This window comes from Sinohyriopsis cumingii, unplaced genomic scaffold (genome assembly GCF_028554795.1).
Source record: "Sinohyriopsis cumingii isolate HCF-2022 unplaced genomic scaffold, ASM2855479v2 utg002106l, whole genome shotgun sequence".
In the NCBI taxonomy this organism is placed as follows: Eukaryota; Metazoa; Mollusca; class Bivalvia; order Unionida; family Unionidae; genus Sinohyriopsis; species Sinohyriopsis cumingii.
In genome coordinates, this window is record NW_028316131.1 from 18,824 (window position 1) to 35,654 (window position 16,831).

General features: G+C 33.9%; 1 protein-coding gene across 1 annotated transcript in view; it reads left to right on the plus strand.

Annotated features, from left to right (window-relative positions):
- Positions 1-16,831, plus strand: part of LOC149771136 (transient receptor potential cation channel subfamily M member-like 2) — a 36,176-nt gene that overhangs the window by 17,135 nt on the left and 2,210 nt on the right. Inside the window, exons 3-7 of the mRNA XM_089948810.1 lie at positions 7,197-7,353; positions 8,730-8,907; positions 12,365-12,528; positions 13,406-13,604; positions 15,907-16,013. Of these exons, the coding sequence (XP_089804936.1) occupies positions 7,197-7,353; positions 8,730-8,907; positions 12,365-12,528; positions 13,406-13,604; positions 15,907-16,013 (805 nt within the window). The remainder of the gene's footprint in view (positions 1-7,196; positions 7,354-8,729; positions 8,908-12,364; positions 12,529-13,405; positions 13,605-15,906; positions 16,014-16,831) is intronic.

Genomic DNA, 16,831 nt, shown 5'->3' on the forward strand with positions numbered 1-16,831 from the left:
AGAGAACTTATACAAGATAATAGACCTAAAACATTTTATACAAAGCAGTATTCAACAAATGAAAGATGACATTAGAAATGAATTGAAAACTGAGCTTGACAAGATACGTAAAGAACTGCTCAGTAGAGATGTTAACTCGACTAGGTTACAATCAGAATTAGGAAGATGCAAAGAGGAAGAGAAGAAGTTATCACAAGACAACCTGGCCTTGAGAATCTCACTCAAGGAGAAGAATAACCAGCTGGAAACTATAAATGCTCACCAGCTGTTTCTACACCAATTGCTCGGTGATAAAGTATATAACAAGGCTAAAGAAAATGTAACTTCAAAATGTGAGGCAGAAACTCAGACATTACTAGCTGATATAGTGCGTATGGGCAATCATTCAAATGAAACACAAACGGAAAAGAGGGCTACAGCGATAAATGCTCTGGACTCTGATTATATCAAACGGCGGAAGCATTTATCGGATCAAACGGAATATACGGCCAAGTCAACTGACTCAAGGGAAGGAGTGACGTTAACACTGTCCACCATACTCAATACCTCCAACGAAGAACATACATTAGTTAAAGATAACGGTGTACGTGATTATCACCAAGATCAGAAATACTCGGCACGAGTACACACAAGGAACAACGATAGGGAGAGAAGGTCACCATTAGCAAACAATCCGGGCACCTCATTGAAGGACACTGGTAAAGTAAACAAACCGATTTTAGTTATCACAACCAACAGAAACTGCAGACCACATAAACGAATGAGGAACTCTTATGAACGTCGAGTTCTAATGTCAAGAATACCAGTTGATAGAACAAGAGAAGAGATGAGAACCTGTATTAAAAAACACGCTAAAATTAAAGGAGTAGAAGTAATTGACTCTCAAATATTAAAGCATTGGCGAGTAAAAGGAGGAAAGGACACTTTTACTGTTTTAATCACGGTAGATAAGTTAGACTTTGAGAAAGTTTTAGAGGAAGGTTTATGACCAAATTTTGTATGGGCAAGAGAATGGTATGAGGATTATGGTGATAAGGACACCCAGCAGTACTGGCGTAAATAAATAAAGGAGCAGTAAGTAAAATACATATATTATGGTAAATTGCTATATAGTCTTTGCAATACTTGTGTTGAAAATCTTTTTTTCGTTAAGTCAACTAATGTCTAGTCATACATTTCGTTTGTTGACGTGGAACGTAAAAGGAGTCATGTACGGGTCGCCTTACTTGTATTCTTTGCTAAATGAGGTAGATGTTGCTGTACTTACTGAGCATTGGCTTCTCCCGGAGCAGCTCAGTTTCCTAGATAATATACATCCAGATTTTAAATCATTCGCACGCTCTGACAAAAGACTAGCAGTAAATTTCGAAGAAAGGCTAAGGCATACTGGGTTCGGGGGAATAGCAATCCTTTATAGGAAATCACTCCGCGTTAATCCCTTGTCGAGCGCTGGCAGTGACAGAGTTTTAGGGATAGAGGTAAAATGTAATGATAGACTTAAATATTTTATATTTCGGAGCACTTTTGCCATCAACTAATTTTCCTATTGCAAGTTACTCCGAAACAATAGAAGAACTAAAGGATCAGTTTGATATTTTCTGCAAAGAAGGCATTCCCGTACTTGCCGGAGACTTCAATGGTCAGCTAAGTTCACTGTTTAGCTCCAAAGCAAATTGTTTAACATCAAACGCTAGAGGCACTATTCTGGAAAAGTTTCTGAGCAATAGACATTTAATATCTGTCAATCCATTTGTGAAGGGCCAGATTTTACTTTTTTCTCAACTGATGGCAAATCAAAATCTTTGATAGACCATATACTATTGCAAAAAAGTAAATTCGATTTAGTGGTTAAGGCAGAAATAATAGATGATCATCCTTTGAACATTTCAGATCATCTTCCTGTAAAAATAGAGTTGGTCACACCTTTAGTACATAAGGCACCAATGGCTGACGAGCATATCATTCATTCCATAAATTGGAAGAAAGCCTCAGCAGAACAAATAAATAGATATAAGGAAGCAACACGCAATGAATTGTTAGCGCAAATGCATAAAGCAGAACTAGCGACGAACGTCGATATTGAAATTATTATTCAAGACACGGTAAAGATTTTACATGAAGCAGCTTCTAAGTTTCTTCCCATAAAGAGGTTTTGCCCATATGCTAACCCCTACTGGAAACTATTAAACGTAAAAAAGTTTCACACGGAAATGCGGCTGAAACGCAGGGTATGGATTTCTAATGGTAGGCCAAGAGGCTGGGAATATATATCATATGCGAACTATAAGAAAGCGAAGAAATTGTTTGCAAAAGAATTATTGAAAGCTAAAGAAATATACGATAGAGAACAATTTAATGAGCTTGAAAAGGCTGCAGAGCTCGATATTTCTACTTTCTATAAGTTTATACGGAATAAAAGAAATAAACGCGATTACATTCACGAAATCGAATCAAACGGAAAAATCGTACGCGATCACGACTCTGTTAGAGAGTTATGGGCAAATCGTTTTTCCAGTTTATCACTGCCTGACAATACTTATCTGTACGATGAAAATCATTACCAGATGGTCTTAGCAGAGGTCAGAAAACAAACTAAAGAAACCTATTCAAACTTTGATGAACTTGTTGATAAAATTCCCACTAGAGACGAAATCAGTAGTGCAATTAGCTCTGTCAATAAAGATAAGGCATGTGGCCACGACGGTACTGTTGCTGAGCATTTACTGTTTGCGGACCCTCCAAGCAGTGTACAATTACTTGAAATTATATTCACAAAAGTGTACGAGGCCGAGAAGTACCCGTGCCACTTTAAACAAGGTTTGGTTATACCAATATTCAAAGGAGGGGGAAAGAACAAATTAGATATGAATAATTACCGCGATATAACTATAATTCCAGTGCTTCAGAAAGTTCTAGAACAAATTATATATAGTAGACTACTTATATTTTCTAAGCAGATTTCTTTTCCAAATCCGTTGCAACATGGTTTTGGAAATAATTGCGGTAGTATCACTGCAGCGTTCTGTATCAAAGAATCTATATGCTACTATTTGGATAAAAATACTCCTGTCTATGCTACATTTCTTGATAATGCTAAAGCCTTCAACACAGTTTGGCATAACGGGTTATTCTACAAGTTGTACAGACTTGGCATCAAAGGGAAGACCTGGCGCATCATGAAAGATTCGTTTGAGAGAGTAACAAGCTCTGTTTTATATGCGGACAAGCTGTCCAAACGCTTCGATATTAGGCAGGGTGTAGGACAGGGCCGTATCTTGTCTGCCTGGTTCTTTCTTGTAATGATAGATGATTTGATCACGGAGTTAGATCACACTTTGCGAGGTCTAAATCTTGTTGATCTCCACCTGCCTTGTGTCTTATTTGCAGATGACACAACTGTAATGTCTAACTCGCATCATTCAATGCAACAGCTGCTTGATACAATTTCCGACTATGCGAAAAGGTGGAGATTAAGATATAATGCAGATAAAAGTTGCACCATCTTGTTTACTAACAAAAGAACGACTGGTATACCTTCCTTTATGCTCGACAAATCTCCAATTCCGGCAGTCAAAAGTAAGACGTATGCCGGCATACCTCTAAAATACAACTTAAAACCAAACGATGCGATAAAAGAAGCATGTGATAAAGGCAAACACTTGTTAAACTCTTTATATTTTATTGGTATCAAAGATGGAGGAATGAACCCTCTAACAAGTCTGAAGATTTGGAAAAGAATTATTCTACCCTCGGTCCTATATGGATGTGAACTATGGTCAGGTATCACAAACTCGAATATAGAAGAACTTGAGTTATGCCAGAGATATGCAGCGCGACGTATGCAAGCTTTCGATAAATATTCGCCTACGAAGGCAACGAGTAGTACCTTAGGACTCTGATCAATGGAAGCATACATAGATAGGATTAAATTTCTCTTTTTCAACCGATTGTGTAAGGGCGATTGGACTTTTATCTGGAAAAAGATTTTCATTATGCGCCTATGTCAATATCTGAACAACCCGCTAAAACAGACGGGATTTATACCTGATATTGACAAAATAACTAAGAAATATGGTATGGGAAGTGTTCTTTTAGACTATGCAGAAAGAGTACAAACTGAAGAAAAACTCATCTGGAATCGACATATTATTGATATTATCCAAATCCATGAAGAAACTACCTGGAGAGCAAATATGGAACTAAGGGATGATTTAATTCACTTCAGAAACATTCATTTGGACTTAAAACCAAGTAATATATGGTTTCTTGGGCGTAAATTTCCATCCATGTTATGGCCTCTCTCTGAAGTAATGAAACTATATATCATGCCTGTTGGTAAAGTTATGGTATGCAAACTCTGTGGAAAAGAGACTGACGACAGAGCGAAACATCTTATTTTAGGCTGCGAAATGCTGCTTGAGGAACGAAACGTTTTCTTTGAGAGAGTGATTGACTCTTTAGAAGTGAGAGACGGGGTTAACTTATTCAATCAAGAAGACGATATATTGTTGGAGACACTTCTTGGAAGCAGGGTTGACTGCATGTCGTCTATTGACGATGACGTATCAGATAGGCTCATGTTGGTGACCGCAAACAGCATAGCTTCATTCTACAATAAAATGTGTGCCCTACTATCAGCTAACATGCCCTAAAATGATATTAAAATTAAGTAGTAAATTAACATTAAATATAAACAATTAAAGGCCAAAGTCTTCTTGTCAAATCCGCAAATTTTGTTGTATGACAGCTGTTTGTGTGTGTGTTTATGTATTTGTTTATGTATTTGTTTATGTTTATTTCCAAGAGATTTCTATATGGTTTTCTGTATTTATATATCTCATTTTGTAAATGCATTAGTTGACGATGTATATATCATGCTTGCGTTCTCGTCTATGATGTGTCTCATAATCCTATGATATGTATAATATGTATCTTAGCAACCTGATATACTCTTTGTTGAAGAGGTAACTAAGTCATTTAGACAGTCAGTCATAGATAAATGCATGCACGCACGCATACGCGCAAACAAGTATATATATGCATAAATACATGCGTCATATGAAGTAAAAAAAACTACATATAGAATTACACTGTTATAAGTTTTTCATTTCATTTTCGTTACTATCTCGAACTTAATGTTAAGCACATAACACTATAGACGTATTAACTTTTCGAAATATTATCATCATCAAGCAACTGTTAAAAGATTAGTGCCTTGCTCCGCCAAATGACTGCAGATTTGCATAATTGCAGGCATTGAGATATTTCGTTTTGTCAATACGGTAGCTGACACAGTTTTACTTTTGTATTTTTGTCAATTTTCTGTTTTATTTTATGATCTTGTATTATCATGAGTTTGTTTATTCTGATGTAATCTCTTTTTAAAGAGGAAATAAAGTCAGTCAGTCAGTCAGTCAGTCATACATACATACATACATACATACATACATACATACATACATTGTCGTGGATTTGTGCATGTATATTGATCATCTATTCATACAATAATGTCATCCTTGACAGTTATACTGATATGGATCTGCTATTAAAACAGATAAACTAAATTCTCTTCTGAGTTTGCTCCCCAATACATACCTTACATGTAGGATATCTTTTTGTTCCGGTGAATCTATAAAGTAGCGCAGCCATGATCATTTCGTAATGGTTCAACAAATTTGTAAAATGTTTTGTTGTTGTTGCTGCTATCTTTGATGGTGTTTTTCATTTTTGTTTTAATATCTGCATTGCTTAATATGTAAGTATGCTGTTAGGCAGACATACGATCCTTTAGTAGTCTGATCAATGAAAGTTCCAATGATTGGATTATAATTGTAGTGGGCATTTAGGACGTCAGCATTTTAATTAATCAAACTGTAGGAATTGAATAGGATACTGATATCAGACAATTGAATTGTATACTATAGTATGTTTTTATCTATATCTAAAGACATTTTTATTTGCGAATCCATTTAGCCAGTTGGTTACATGCACCTGCCAAACATATCAATACAAAAGTACTCTATGAATCCGTTAAATCGTATCCTTATCAAGATGTGGCCATTATCCGAAGCAGCTGTATATAGTTAAACCTCAGAATGGAGATGATTTCCACAATAAAGTATGTATTTTGTGAAGAACATATTTATGGTTTTACAAGGGTAGACGGATTCTGCACAATTAACTTCAGAAAGTGTCCTGCAATATAATGAGCTTTTTTATTTTTAAAATGTGTCATCTGTATGGACTCAGCATTGGCATAATTAAGTTCATGCACATTTTGAATAATGAGAAAATTAAATTTTGTTTGCATTATATTACGTGTTTCTGTAAAGGTTAGAAAGAAGCAGAATCTTCGATCTCTACGGAATCACTTATGCAAAACTTATCACTTTATGTTCAATGCATCAATATTGTCTTTACTAAACGAAAACATGACAATAGTGAGCCTGAATGCATTGAGATCAGTAAGCGTTTGTATAAACTTTAATATCTATAATTACTGTTAATCTGTGAAGTATACCTCGAAATGTGTTTGGAAGTTAAGTGTCTATTCTGTAAGTCGAGTGAAGTGTGACTTTACGTTTGACATTTAAGGAAAGGCTCCACTTGCATGTGACTGTAGACTTAATCCATTCCTATGTCCCATGCATCACTGTAGTCAAATTCAAAGCTACAGAGTAAATCTATATCTGGAATGCAGACAGAAAGATGGCCTTGATCTTTCAATGCCGTATCAAGTTCGTTCTTTCCTCCCACTCGGGGAAAAACACGTGGTGTTGTCTATGAAACAACTACCACCTTATTTTTTTTTTGATAAATTGTCCTAGAAACTGTATGATGTTGTACTTAGCGCGAAAATCGTTCGCAGTGTGTTTTTATATAATGAAATAAAACCCTACATTCTAATAGTTTTAGAGAATGCATTGTTACGTAGATTTTATATATTTTGTTTTATCTTGTTTTATTTCAATTGTGAATGAAATTTGAAGGATTTATGTTCCTAAAGTTCTTCTGCAATTCTTTCAACATTTCAGTTTTATAATTTTATTTTAATAGGCACTATATATCAAATATTTTCAAATGTGATCTTAAAGCATATTAATACATTGTAGAGGGATATTAAGTTATCTTTATTAATCAACACTGCATGCTACCTTATCGTGCCACAATGCACAATGTGTACTTCTTTGTTGCAGAATTTGTAAGTGTGGGACTCTCAAAAAGGACCATGACACCATTCAAACTGCTAGAGCTAACGAAGAATGGAATGTTGATATGGACACAGTGCCTGTACCTACTAATGCCTTTGGGAAGATTCAGTTTGATGATGATGTAGCAAATATTGAAAGAAAAGTAAGATTGACTGTATACCAGTTGATCTCTCTCGCCGCAATTGCGACATGACACACTTGCAAAATTATGTATACAATTAAAACCTTGTTCTCTAAAATACAGGTCATATGTGTATTTATATGAAGATTACAGCTTTTGAAAATTTCAACAAACAATATTTTGTCTTAAAATTTTAAAAAGAACTTAAAGCATTGTGAAATAAATTCCAAATAGTCCACAAAGTTCTATCAAAAGTCCTAATGAATAACGTTCTGATTACGTTTTAGTGCTGTTCCAAAAAGAGATCCAACACTGTGTTGATATGCCTGTAGTCTTAAATGTATTGATATACCTTTGGACTGTGGTCTGATGATGTACCAACAGTCTTTTGATGAATCTGAATATGATCCACGATGTCTGAATGCAGTATAATTCCATCTTCATGATTTTTTCCAAGAATATTCTTAAGAACATTGGTATTCCACAGAATAGTATTTTTTAAAAACAATTCCAGCCAAATCAATAATTGAGCGCAACAGTACTAATGATGTCTGCTTCAAATGTTATCGCATGGATTAATAATTGTTCTAGTATACAAAATTATAAAACACTGTATTTGACCTAGGTCACAATTAGTATTTCTTGGAACTACTCTGGTACTTTAATATAATTATCCATTTTAAGTCACACACACACACACATATATATATATATATATATATATATATATATATATATATATATATATATATATATATATATATATATATATATATATATATATATATATATATATATATATAGTTACGCATATTTAAATTTTATTGTTTGCTAGTTTTTAATCATGTGTTATGTTTAATTGTAATTTGTAATTGACCTTGTGTAGAATCAGGTTAATTGTGTACATGACTGTGGTACAAGACACAATGGCCATGTAGGCATTCATAGCCCATTATTTCACTAACTGATGCAAAACATCATTTGTTATTTGGCAAATATATATATATATATATATATATATATATATATATATATATATATATATATATATATATATATATATATATATATATATATATATATATATATATATATATGTAACAAATGAAATGCTATCTTTTGCACCAATCAAGCAATTATTATCTAACAAAGTACTGATTTGTAAGTAAACTTGTATCATAATGGTAATCAGCCTATTCAAATGATAACTATGTGCGTAATTTTAGCCGTATTATTTATTTATTTCCAGCTAGATTTCACAGTAATAAGAGATAGCCACCTATTGGAGGTTTATAGTTTAACATACTTGAACAAGGCTGTAAAATTATAATTAGTTCGACATATAAACAATCAAACACAAAAAGTCAACATATGCTATATTATTTTCAATTTCGCAGTTTGTCCGTGTTGACATAAAAACTGAAATGCCAAAGATGATGACAATGATGAAAATGTGGGGAATGGAAGAGCCAAACGTGATCATTTCTGTGACTGGTGATGAAGAAGACTTCAAGATGGACACACGTGTACAATTAGCGTTTGAAAGTGGCCTGATGAAAGCAGCACACAACATGGGTTTGTATTTAACATCTTGTTTAAGATTATTTCATACTTGTCCTATACATTGTAACATGATATTACACAAACATTCGTCTCATAATCCTTTTGATTTGTTTAATTATCTGACATAAAATGCATTGGCGAGAACATTAACATTCATCAGTGTGGTTTGGTTGGGGTTGCGGTAATATAATACAAGAGAACCGGCATAAGTCATCAAGCCAAATAAAAAATGTTTGCTAGGCCATTAAGCTTTTCTGTCACTTTGTTGAAAAAAGCAAATAAGGAAGAGATGAGTAGTGGTAGTGGTAGCACTGAAAAACCAGGTGATATAGGGTTCCCAGGGCACCTGTTTATTAAATAGTTGCTAAAGACAATTATTGAAACATTTGCATATTGATAGTAGGCCACAATCTATTTTATGCGGGAAACGGCTCATGTTGATTGCCACAGGCGTCTGTAAACTTAGAATGGTTCCCTCGGAAAATCAAAATAATCTCATTTTCAGACACTAAAATAGCTTAAAGATGGTCTTTAAAGTCCAAATTCAATATAGTAGCCAATCCCACTTATAAACAATTCAAGATTATAATTCTTTTCAGATATCCTAGAATTTAAGTTATGTTAAATATTAGGAATACATGTATCCTTGAATATGATTGTCAAATCGTATTATACATTTTGCCTATCAACATATTAATGCTTTAAATATCCTCTAATATATCGTGAAATCATATTATCAAGTTCAGGTGCCCTCAAACTTCGTTGGTAAATCGTATTAAATGTCATAAAACTTCCAATGTTTTGGTTACAGCATACAAATATTTGATGTGCTTGGCTTGTATCATTAACTCCTCTAATACACTTCCGTATGTCTATATCTGTATCATACATTTTAAGAAATAGAGTTGTGAAAAGGAAATACATTAGCCAACAAAACATGATGTTAAAAAATGGTACATATCTTGTAGTTTATGGTGACTCCCATGCCGAATTTAAGAAAAACTCTTTTGAAATTTTTCATTATTGCCAGTAAGAAGCACTCAATTATGAACAGAAAAGCCTTGATCAGCCTTATTTCTCACCCCCTCTCCATTACAGTTAAAAATAAAAAATAAGTATAAAATATATTTACAATAGATACAAAATTAAATTAAACAAAAATGAAAGATAAAATAAAAATGACAGACTGGCATATCTATATATATATAACGAGAACATTAGAAGTAAATCATAAAATCGGCCAACCTACCTAAAGCACGTTCATGCAGAAGGTGCATAAGATAGGGTTTAAGGAAACATGAATTATTTCCCCTCTTATGTTACGTGTTTAGGCTCGAATAAGCAGTAACACCGGAAAGAGTGAAAGGAACAAGATTTCAAAAATAGGATAATTTATTTCCCTGTTAAAATATTTTAAAAATGAAAAAAAAATATTAGAAAAGAATCAAATCGAAAGATAATCCAAGAATAATCCAAGAATAATATTTTGAAGTCCAAATAATAAAATGTTCTATTAAATTCAAGTTCGAGTCCCGACGAAGAATCCAAGATGACAGTCGATGTCGTATACAGTAACGTGTACTATGTTGAAAAGTTTACAGTTCCTTGTAGAAAAACAATAATTAATCCTCCGGTCTTGGAAATCCAAATTAATTTTTTAAGTAATGTCTTTGTTTAAGAATTCTTTATGAGCACAAACAATTTACAGAGAAACGAATTAATCTTATAGAATCTGAAAAATGAAAATGTAACTCAAAAACTTAAAACTGGTTACAGCAGAAGAAAACAACTTGACAAGTGATCATGTTTACATATAAAAATTACGTAGCCCCTGTATGTTCTTGATAAAACCCAATCATGTTGCTCAGACAAAATCCTGTTTATTTGACGCTCAGTCAAGGCCAGAAACAGTTTATTTTATTATTAGGCATTTATGGAAAGATTCAGGTCAAACTGAATTTTCTGGAAAATATCATATTCCGAGCTAACAAAATTACATTAAATTGACAGGTAAAGAAAAGAAAAAGATTGCAAAACCCACAAGCAATCAAATCAAAACAAGCACAAATTAAATCAAATTTAAATTATATCAAAAATACGTGACACCCAATCTTTAAGGCTTTAATAGGCCCTATTGCATCATACCTCCCAAATGAGCAAGGAATTATGCATTTATAAAAGGGTTTAATTCTTTTGAACAAACTTATATAAAATGTTTGAACTGTATAGTTTTTTTAAGAATAAAAGATCACAATTGATTGTCGACAATTGTAGTGCCTTTCATTTGTCCTTGGATAATTTATTTCCTGCATGCAGTTAGGAGAATTCATACTTTATTTTCCACCGTCTTTTTTCTTCACCCACCATGTGCGTTACAGTTTTTCACCTCACATCCACACTCATTACTTATATGGAATAGGACCGTCTGCACCGCTTACGTACACCACTGGCATGTGCCAATAATAAGTTGTCTTTCCTCTGTGGAGCCATTTGCTTTAATTTTTTCCAATCATTCGTATTAGCATTATAATGTTTCCAATTAATTTTAACGTGATGTTAATACATTGAAAATGATGTTACTGGAAAAAGCAGCAGAGGTTGGAGCAGGCATCTCAGTGTTTTATTTCGACGCTTGATTGGTATGGGGTACGGGTATTTTGAAGAAAGTGTCCGGTCGCGAAGATTCTTTTCCTGGATTTATGGTGACCATAATCAGTTGACAGGGATAATCATTTTCAGGAGGATCCGTCCTTTTGTCAGTAGGAGTATACAAAATGATTTTTAAGTTGGGCCCCTTCCGCTGCTTGAACAAGTGTAACATTATTGGATGATTATGTGCTAAACGTACTAGTGTTAATGTCAATCAATGGCACTTGTGACTAGTTTGTTATGGAGTCCGTGCGCTCAGAAGTCAGTTGTACCAGATGCTGATAAGCTTGGTTCAAACTGATTTTCCAGTAAAAATCAACGTGCACTGCAACAACGCACAGTTGTAATTGCAATCATCAGATTTGTTTCAAATTCAAATTTCAATCGGTAACATCATTGCCGAAAACGTACGTATATATTCCATTGTTAAATGTTGATAAGTGATTAACCATTATATCCTAACAGTTTATTTTTTTACCAGAATTGTCTTTGTGCAGGCCAGTATTGATCTAGAAGCATCATAGGTTTTAGACAAACCCTGACTAAAGGGTCTGACAATGATCGGCTCAAGTAAATACATGTTACACCAGAACTTCCTCTTTCGAGAATGCTTTCTTAGTATTCTGCTTAAATCAGCTAATTCCTCCAAATAAAGGGTTTGACGTGGCGACAGTTGTATTCTGTTTAATGTGATACACTAATAGTATTGTCAGGTAATAAAGTAATTCCAATTACTTAGCATTGCATGGAATTTTATTTGTGCCTTTTGATTTTCAAGATATAGATGGGACGTAACATAGCACAACTACGTTTCTTTCAGGTGCCTGGATTATAACTGGAGGGACCTATGCTGGTGTTGTGAAAAATGTTGGAGAAGCAGTAAGAAAGAATCCAATGAACACTAGAAATCGGAAACCAGCTGTTGCCATTGGTATAGCACCATGGGGAGTCATTCAGAACAGAAGGGACCTGGAGCTCAAAGAGGTGATATTATGTGTGATATGATGTTGTTTATCCATGTAATTTTTAAAATAACTATTAAGTCTGTTCACTATGTTCTTTGTTGCATGTTTGTTAAAAAGTGGGAACTTTTACTGTACAAACTATCAAACGTAAATAGAAGATTTTTAAAAATAGTTAGTGTCATTGGCACTATATAGCCAAATTCGTACTGATGTGATAATTAAGCCCTATAGATACACACATACTGCTCTGCCATAAACAAGCTGATACTCAGAATATAGTTAATTTAATTGACGAAGATATGGGTCTAAACGTCTCCACGCCTGCATTAATCCATTTACTTTTTCTTTATAGGAGAATATAAATTTGCTTTATTCAAATTTAAATGACTAAATCGATTCTACGTTTGTGAACCAATGCTGGCAGACTCTGGCATCAAGCCCTGTATAGGATGCCAGTCAATATCGGTTAGACCACGCGAATATAATGACACCTACACACAAATATAATAACTATATTATCCCTAATTTAGAACTGCCCTAAATAGAGCTTGATCAAGGAATTACATCACTGACCTTGCAGATACTCAGTCTAAGTATCTCATAATCCTAATTCCGCCATTCTAATTAATATGCAATGATATAAATGATATATTACAAAAATACCGTAAATCCGTTTTGTGTGCTTCAAAGTTCATTTTCAAATAAGCAATTAAAATGACTTTTCTGTGGAAACAACATAATTCTTTTCTTCTTTGTTAGATAATTAGTCAACCCTCACTTTCTCAACCATGCTAATGTCTGCATAACATAAAAATGATAAATTCAGAAGAAGAAAAAAATATCAGTTAAACAAATGGACGATTTTTTATAACTTGTGATACTTTATCTTGATATAGGGGACATCTGAGCCTGCGAAATACCATATCAACGGGAAGCCAAATTCAAATGAGTGCTTTCTGGACCCAAATCACAGTCACTATATTTTAGTGGATGATGGAATCCAGCACAAGATTGAAACTGAGAACGATAGTATCAGTGATTTCAGGGTTCGACTGGAACAGGCAATATCCAAAATGACAACAGACAAAAAACATGGTAATGCTCTTTCTTGATATTTAATAATTTCCTGCATCCAAGCAATGTCTGTCTGTAAAGAGTGATGACCAGATCTGCCATCACTTAATCACATACAAAACAAGTTCATTACTGAGAATGGTAAGCAGACAACGAAAACTTTAAAACGTCTGGGTTTCAGCTTTAGATTTTTTGTTGACCAATCACAAACAATGTTATTTTTGTAGTTCATTAAAAAAATTGGCTGATTAGGGAAATTCACTCTCACAATCAAGTTAAAAGTTTTTCTTATATTCAGGTCTCATCTGACATCACATTATCTATACGTATCACAGTTAAATGTACTTTTTTCGCATGTACTGCTCATTATTTTTAATAATAATAATAATAATAATAATAATAATAATAATATTATTATTATTATTATTATTATTATTATTATTATTATTATTATTATCAGTGGTAAAAATGTAACGTAGAAAAAGAAGAATTTAGTATCTTCCGGTCTTACTAGGTGCAGAAAGGTTCAACATATTCTGGAGATGGAAGTTAAAATAATTTCAAGGAAAAGATAATATTTTGGGACATATTTATTCAATTTCATCTCATACTTATATTGTCATGATAATGAAGAGATATGCATTCGTTCTAATGTACAAATTCAGTCCTAAACACTGAAGTATAATTTCAAAACTTAGTTTAAAGATTCCGATCTTATGCAATGAGCCAGGCTGAATGTAAATGTTTGGTAATGTAGGCAACATCTATAGTTTAAAATTATTTGTGTCATGTTTTATCAAAATATAAAAATAAATTCACACATAGAGTTTGTATGTTTAAGAATTGCTGTATTTCAAAGTCTTGGTTTCTAAAATGTTTAGACCATCATCATTCCTCTTTGTTCAGACTGGTACTTCGGGTCTTCACGGCTGCTCTCTATCTAGGGCTATCTGTTATTCCACCTTCTTTCAAATGGGGATGGTCTTAAATTTGGTACAGAGTGTTCTACACAAGTCATGGCTGATCATTCCCTTCTGCGTTTGCCTTCAGGGTTCCAGTCCAGGGCATGGCGTGCTATGTCCGGCTGGACTCTCGATAGGGTATGTCCAGTCCATCTCCTGTTGCGTTCCTTTAAGTTGGATATTTATGTATATAATGTCATTTGCCATAATTCCTGGTTCCTGATTCAATGTGGCCATCTGATGTACAGGATCTGTTGGAGACAAGTAGTGACGAAAATCTGTAGCTGGTGTTTCAAGTTTGTTTGTCTCCCGGTCTCTGCCATATGAACCAGCGCAGATGAAGTCACTGGAGTTGAAGTTTTGTTTCTCCAGTGGCCCGAGAGTGCTTGCCTTTGGAACCCTCATCTGTCCTCCTGACTTGTTAACAATGATGCCAAAGTATTGGAACTTAGCGACATTCTCAATAGCATTTCGTATGGTCGGCAGGTATCTCTAGGCTGTTAGTTTGGGTTCGAGAAAATAAGCTCCTTAGCTGCATGTGCTGGAGTGTGTGCCATCAGACTAATATCATCTGCAAAGACAAGTCTTCCAGTATATGGATCAGGGTTTACTGTATTCGTTGTGGTCTATTCGCACCTTTATCACCCAGTGTATCATTAGTGAGAAGATACATGGTGATAAAAGCATCATTGCTTGCATACACTAAATATAGTATAGGCATTGAAGGTGGTCCCAATTATAGGCTAGATTACAACATTAAGAGAATCTATAAGGTCCTCCTGAGTTGTGCATTATATATCGTTACTATAATATGAGTTATTTAACAAATATTTGTTTCACTTATATAATTATCTATTGCTTCTGTGTATTTCTTATCAGCAACTCACCATGCCCAATTTGAGTATTTCTCCTAAAATATAAAGATGTCATGATGCCTTTATAAATAGCATATCACAGATAAAATAAATCTACACCATCGAGTTGAGCTGTATATACTCCCTTCGCTAAATTATGTATTCTTATATTCCAGCATTTTAAAAATCTTGCAGTGCCAATAGATGTACATCCTCACACTCTCAAAAGTTTCCGATATCATATTGTTGGAGAACACAATTGTGACGTTCTTGGATTACTTTTTGGTTTAACGGTTATTCTATCTAGCAAACGTTCCGATCCAGAGGAACGTCTCAGGACCTTGTAATTTCAGCAGCGTGACGTTTAGTCTGAGGCAACTACATGAAAAGGACAAAGATTGATGTAAAGTAACGTGTTCGTGGCATATCATATATGAAGTTAAAGTATGCCCTGTAAGCATGCTGTGTTGAATGTAAAATCTGTGTTTCTTATACCATTCATTGCAGATGTCCTACCAGTACTTGTATTAATAATGGTTCTAGGAGGACGAAGTCGTACATTGACGACAGTTAATAATGCTCTGAAGGACAATACACCGGTTGTCATTATAGAGGTAACAGAAAACTGAATTGTATATAAATTATAACATTTAATACTGCAGTTACACTAGAACAAGATGAATCAAATGTGTATCACCTAGACCGGGATCGTCTGCATAGAAGATATTCTTTTTACTGTAAATTTCAAACAAACATAGTATAATGTTGTTCAGTTAGAGCAATGGTCAACCTAGGTCTACATTAATTGCATTCGTATGCAAATCATGTATCGTTATATCTGATGTGCGTGTTTAGTAGGCTTTTTTGATTGAAAACTAAACCTATGATGTTTACTACAATAAGGACTGGTTGTTAAATCCTTGAAAATATTTGTATTGTGATGATGTTTCTAGTCCGATTTCTTGTTTGCAATATAAACAAGCGAAAGTGTTATAGCCAAACCGTCCAATACAATCGTACTTTTATAAACAATATTCTTAATATGACACTTTAAAACATATAGCATATAACATGTTCATGTGTTTACCGTGTAAACAGTAAACAGTTGTGATTGCCATATCATCATGGTATATGCTCTTGAAACATTAATATTCCTTTGCTGTTTAATACAGTTAATTGCCATTGATATGATTTGAAAGTTAAACGCAGTACGCGATAAATAATCATCCACTTATTGACAGTAGCTTGAGCTATTTTGTGTTACTGGTACCTTCAACATTGCTGTAGTTAGCAGGCATATATAAAGTTTACAAAGTGGAACAACCCAATTCATTAGAAATTATACAAACCAAAATTTCCTATTAAGAAAGCATGGGAACGCTGTTAAATATTATTGAATTGTTTGTGATCAGCAAATGTTTGAATTTCCTCT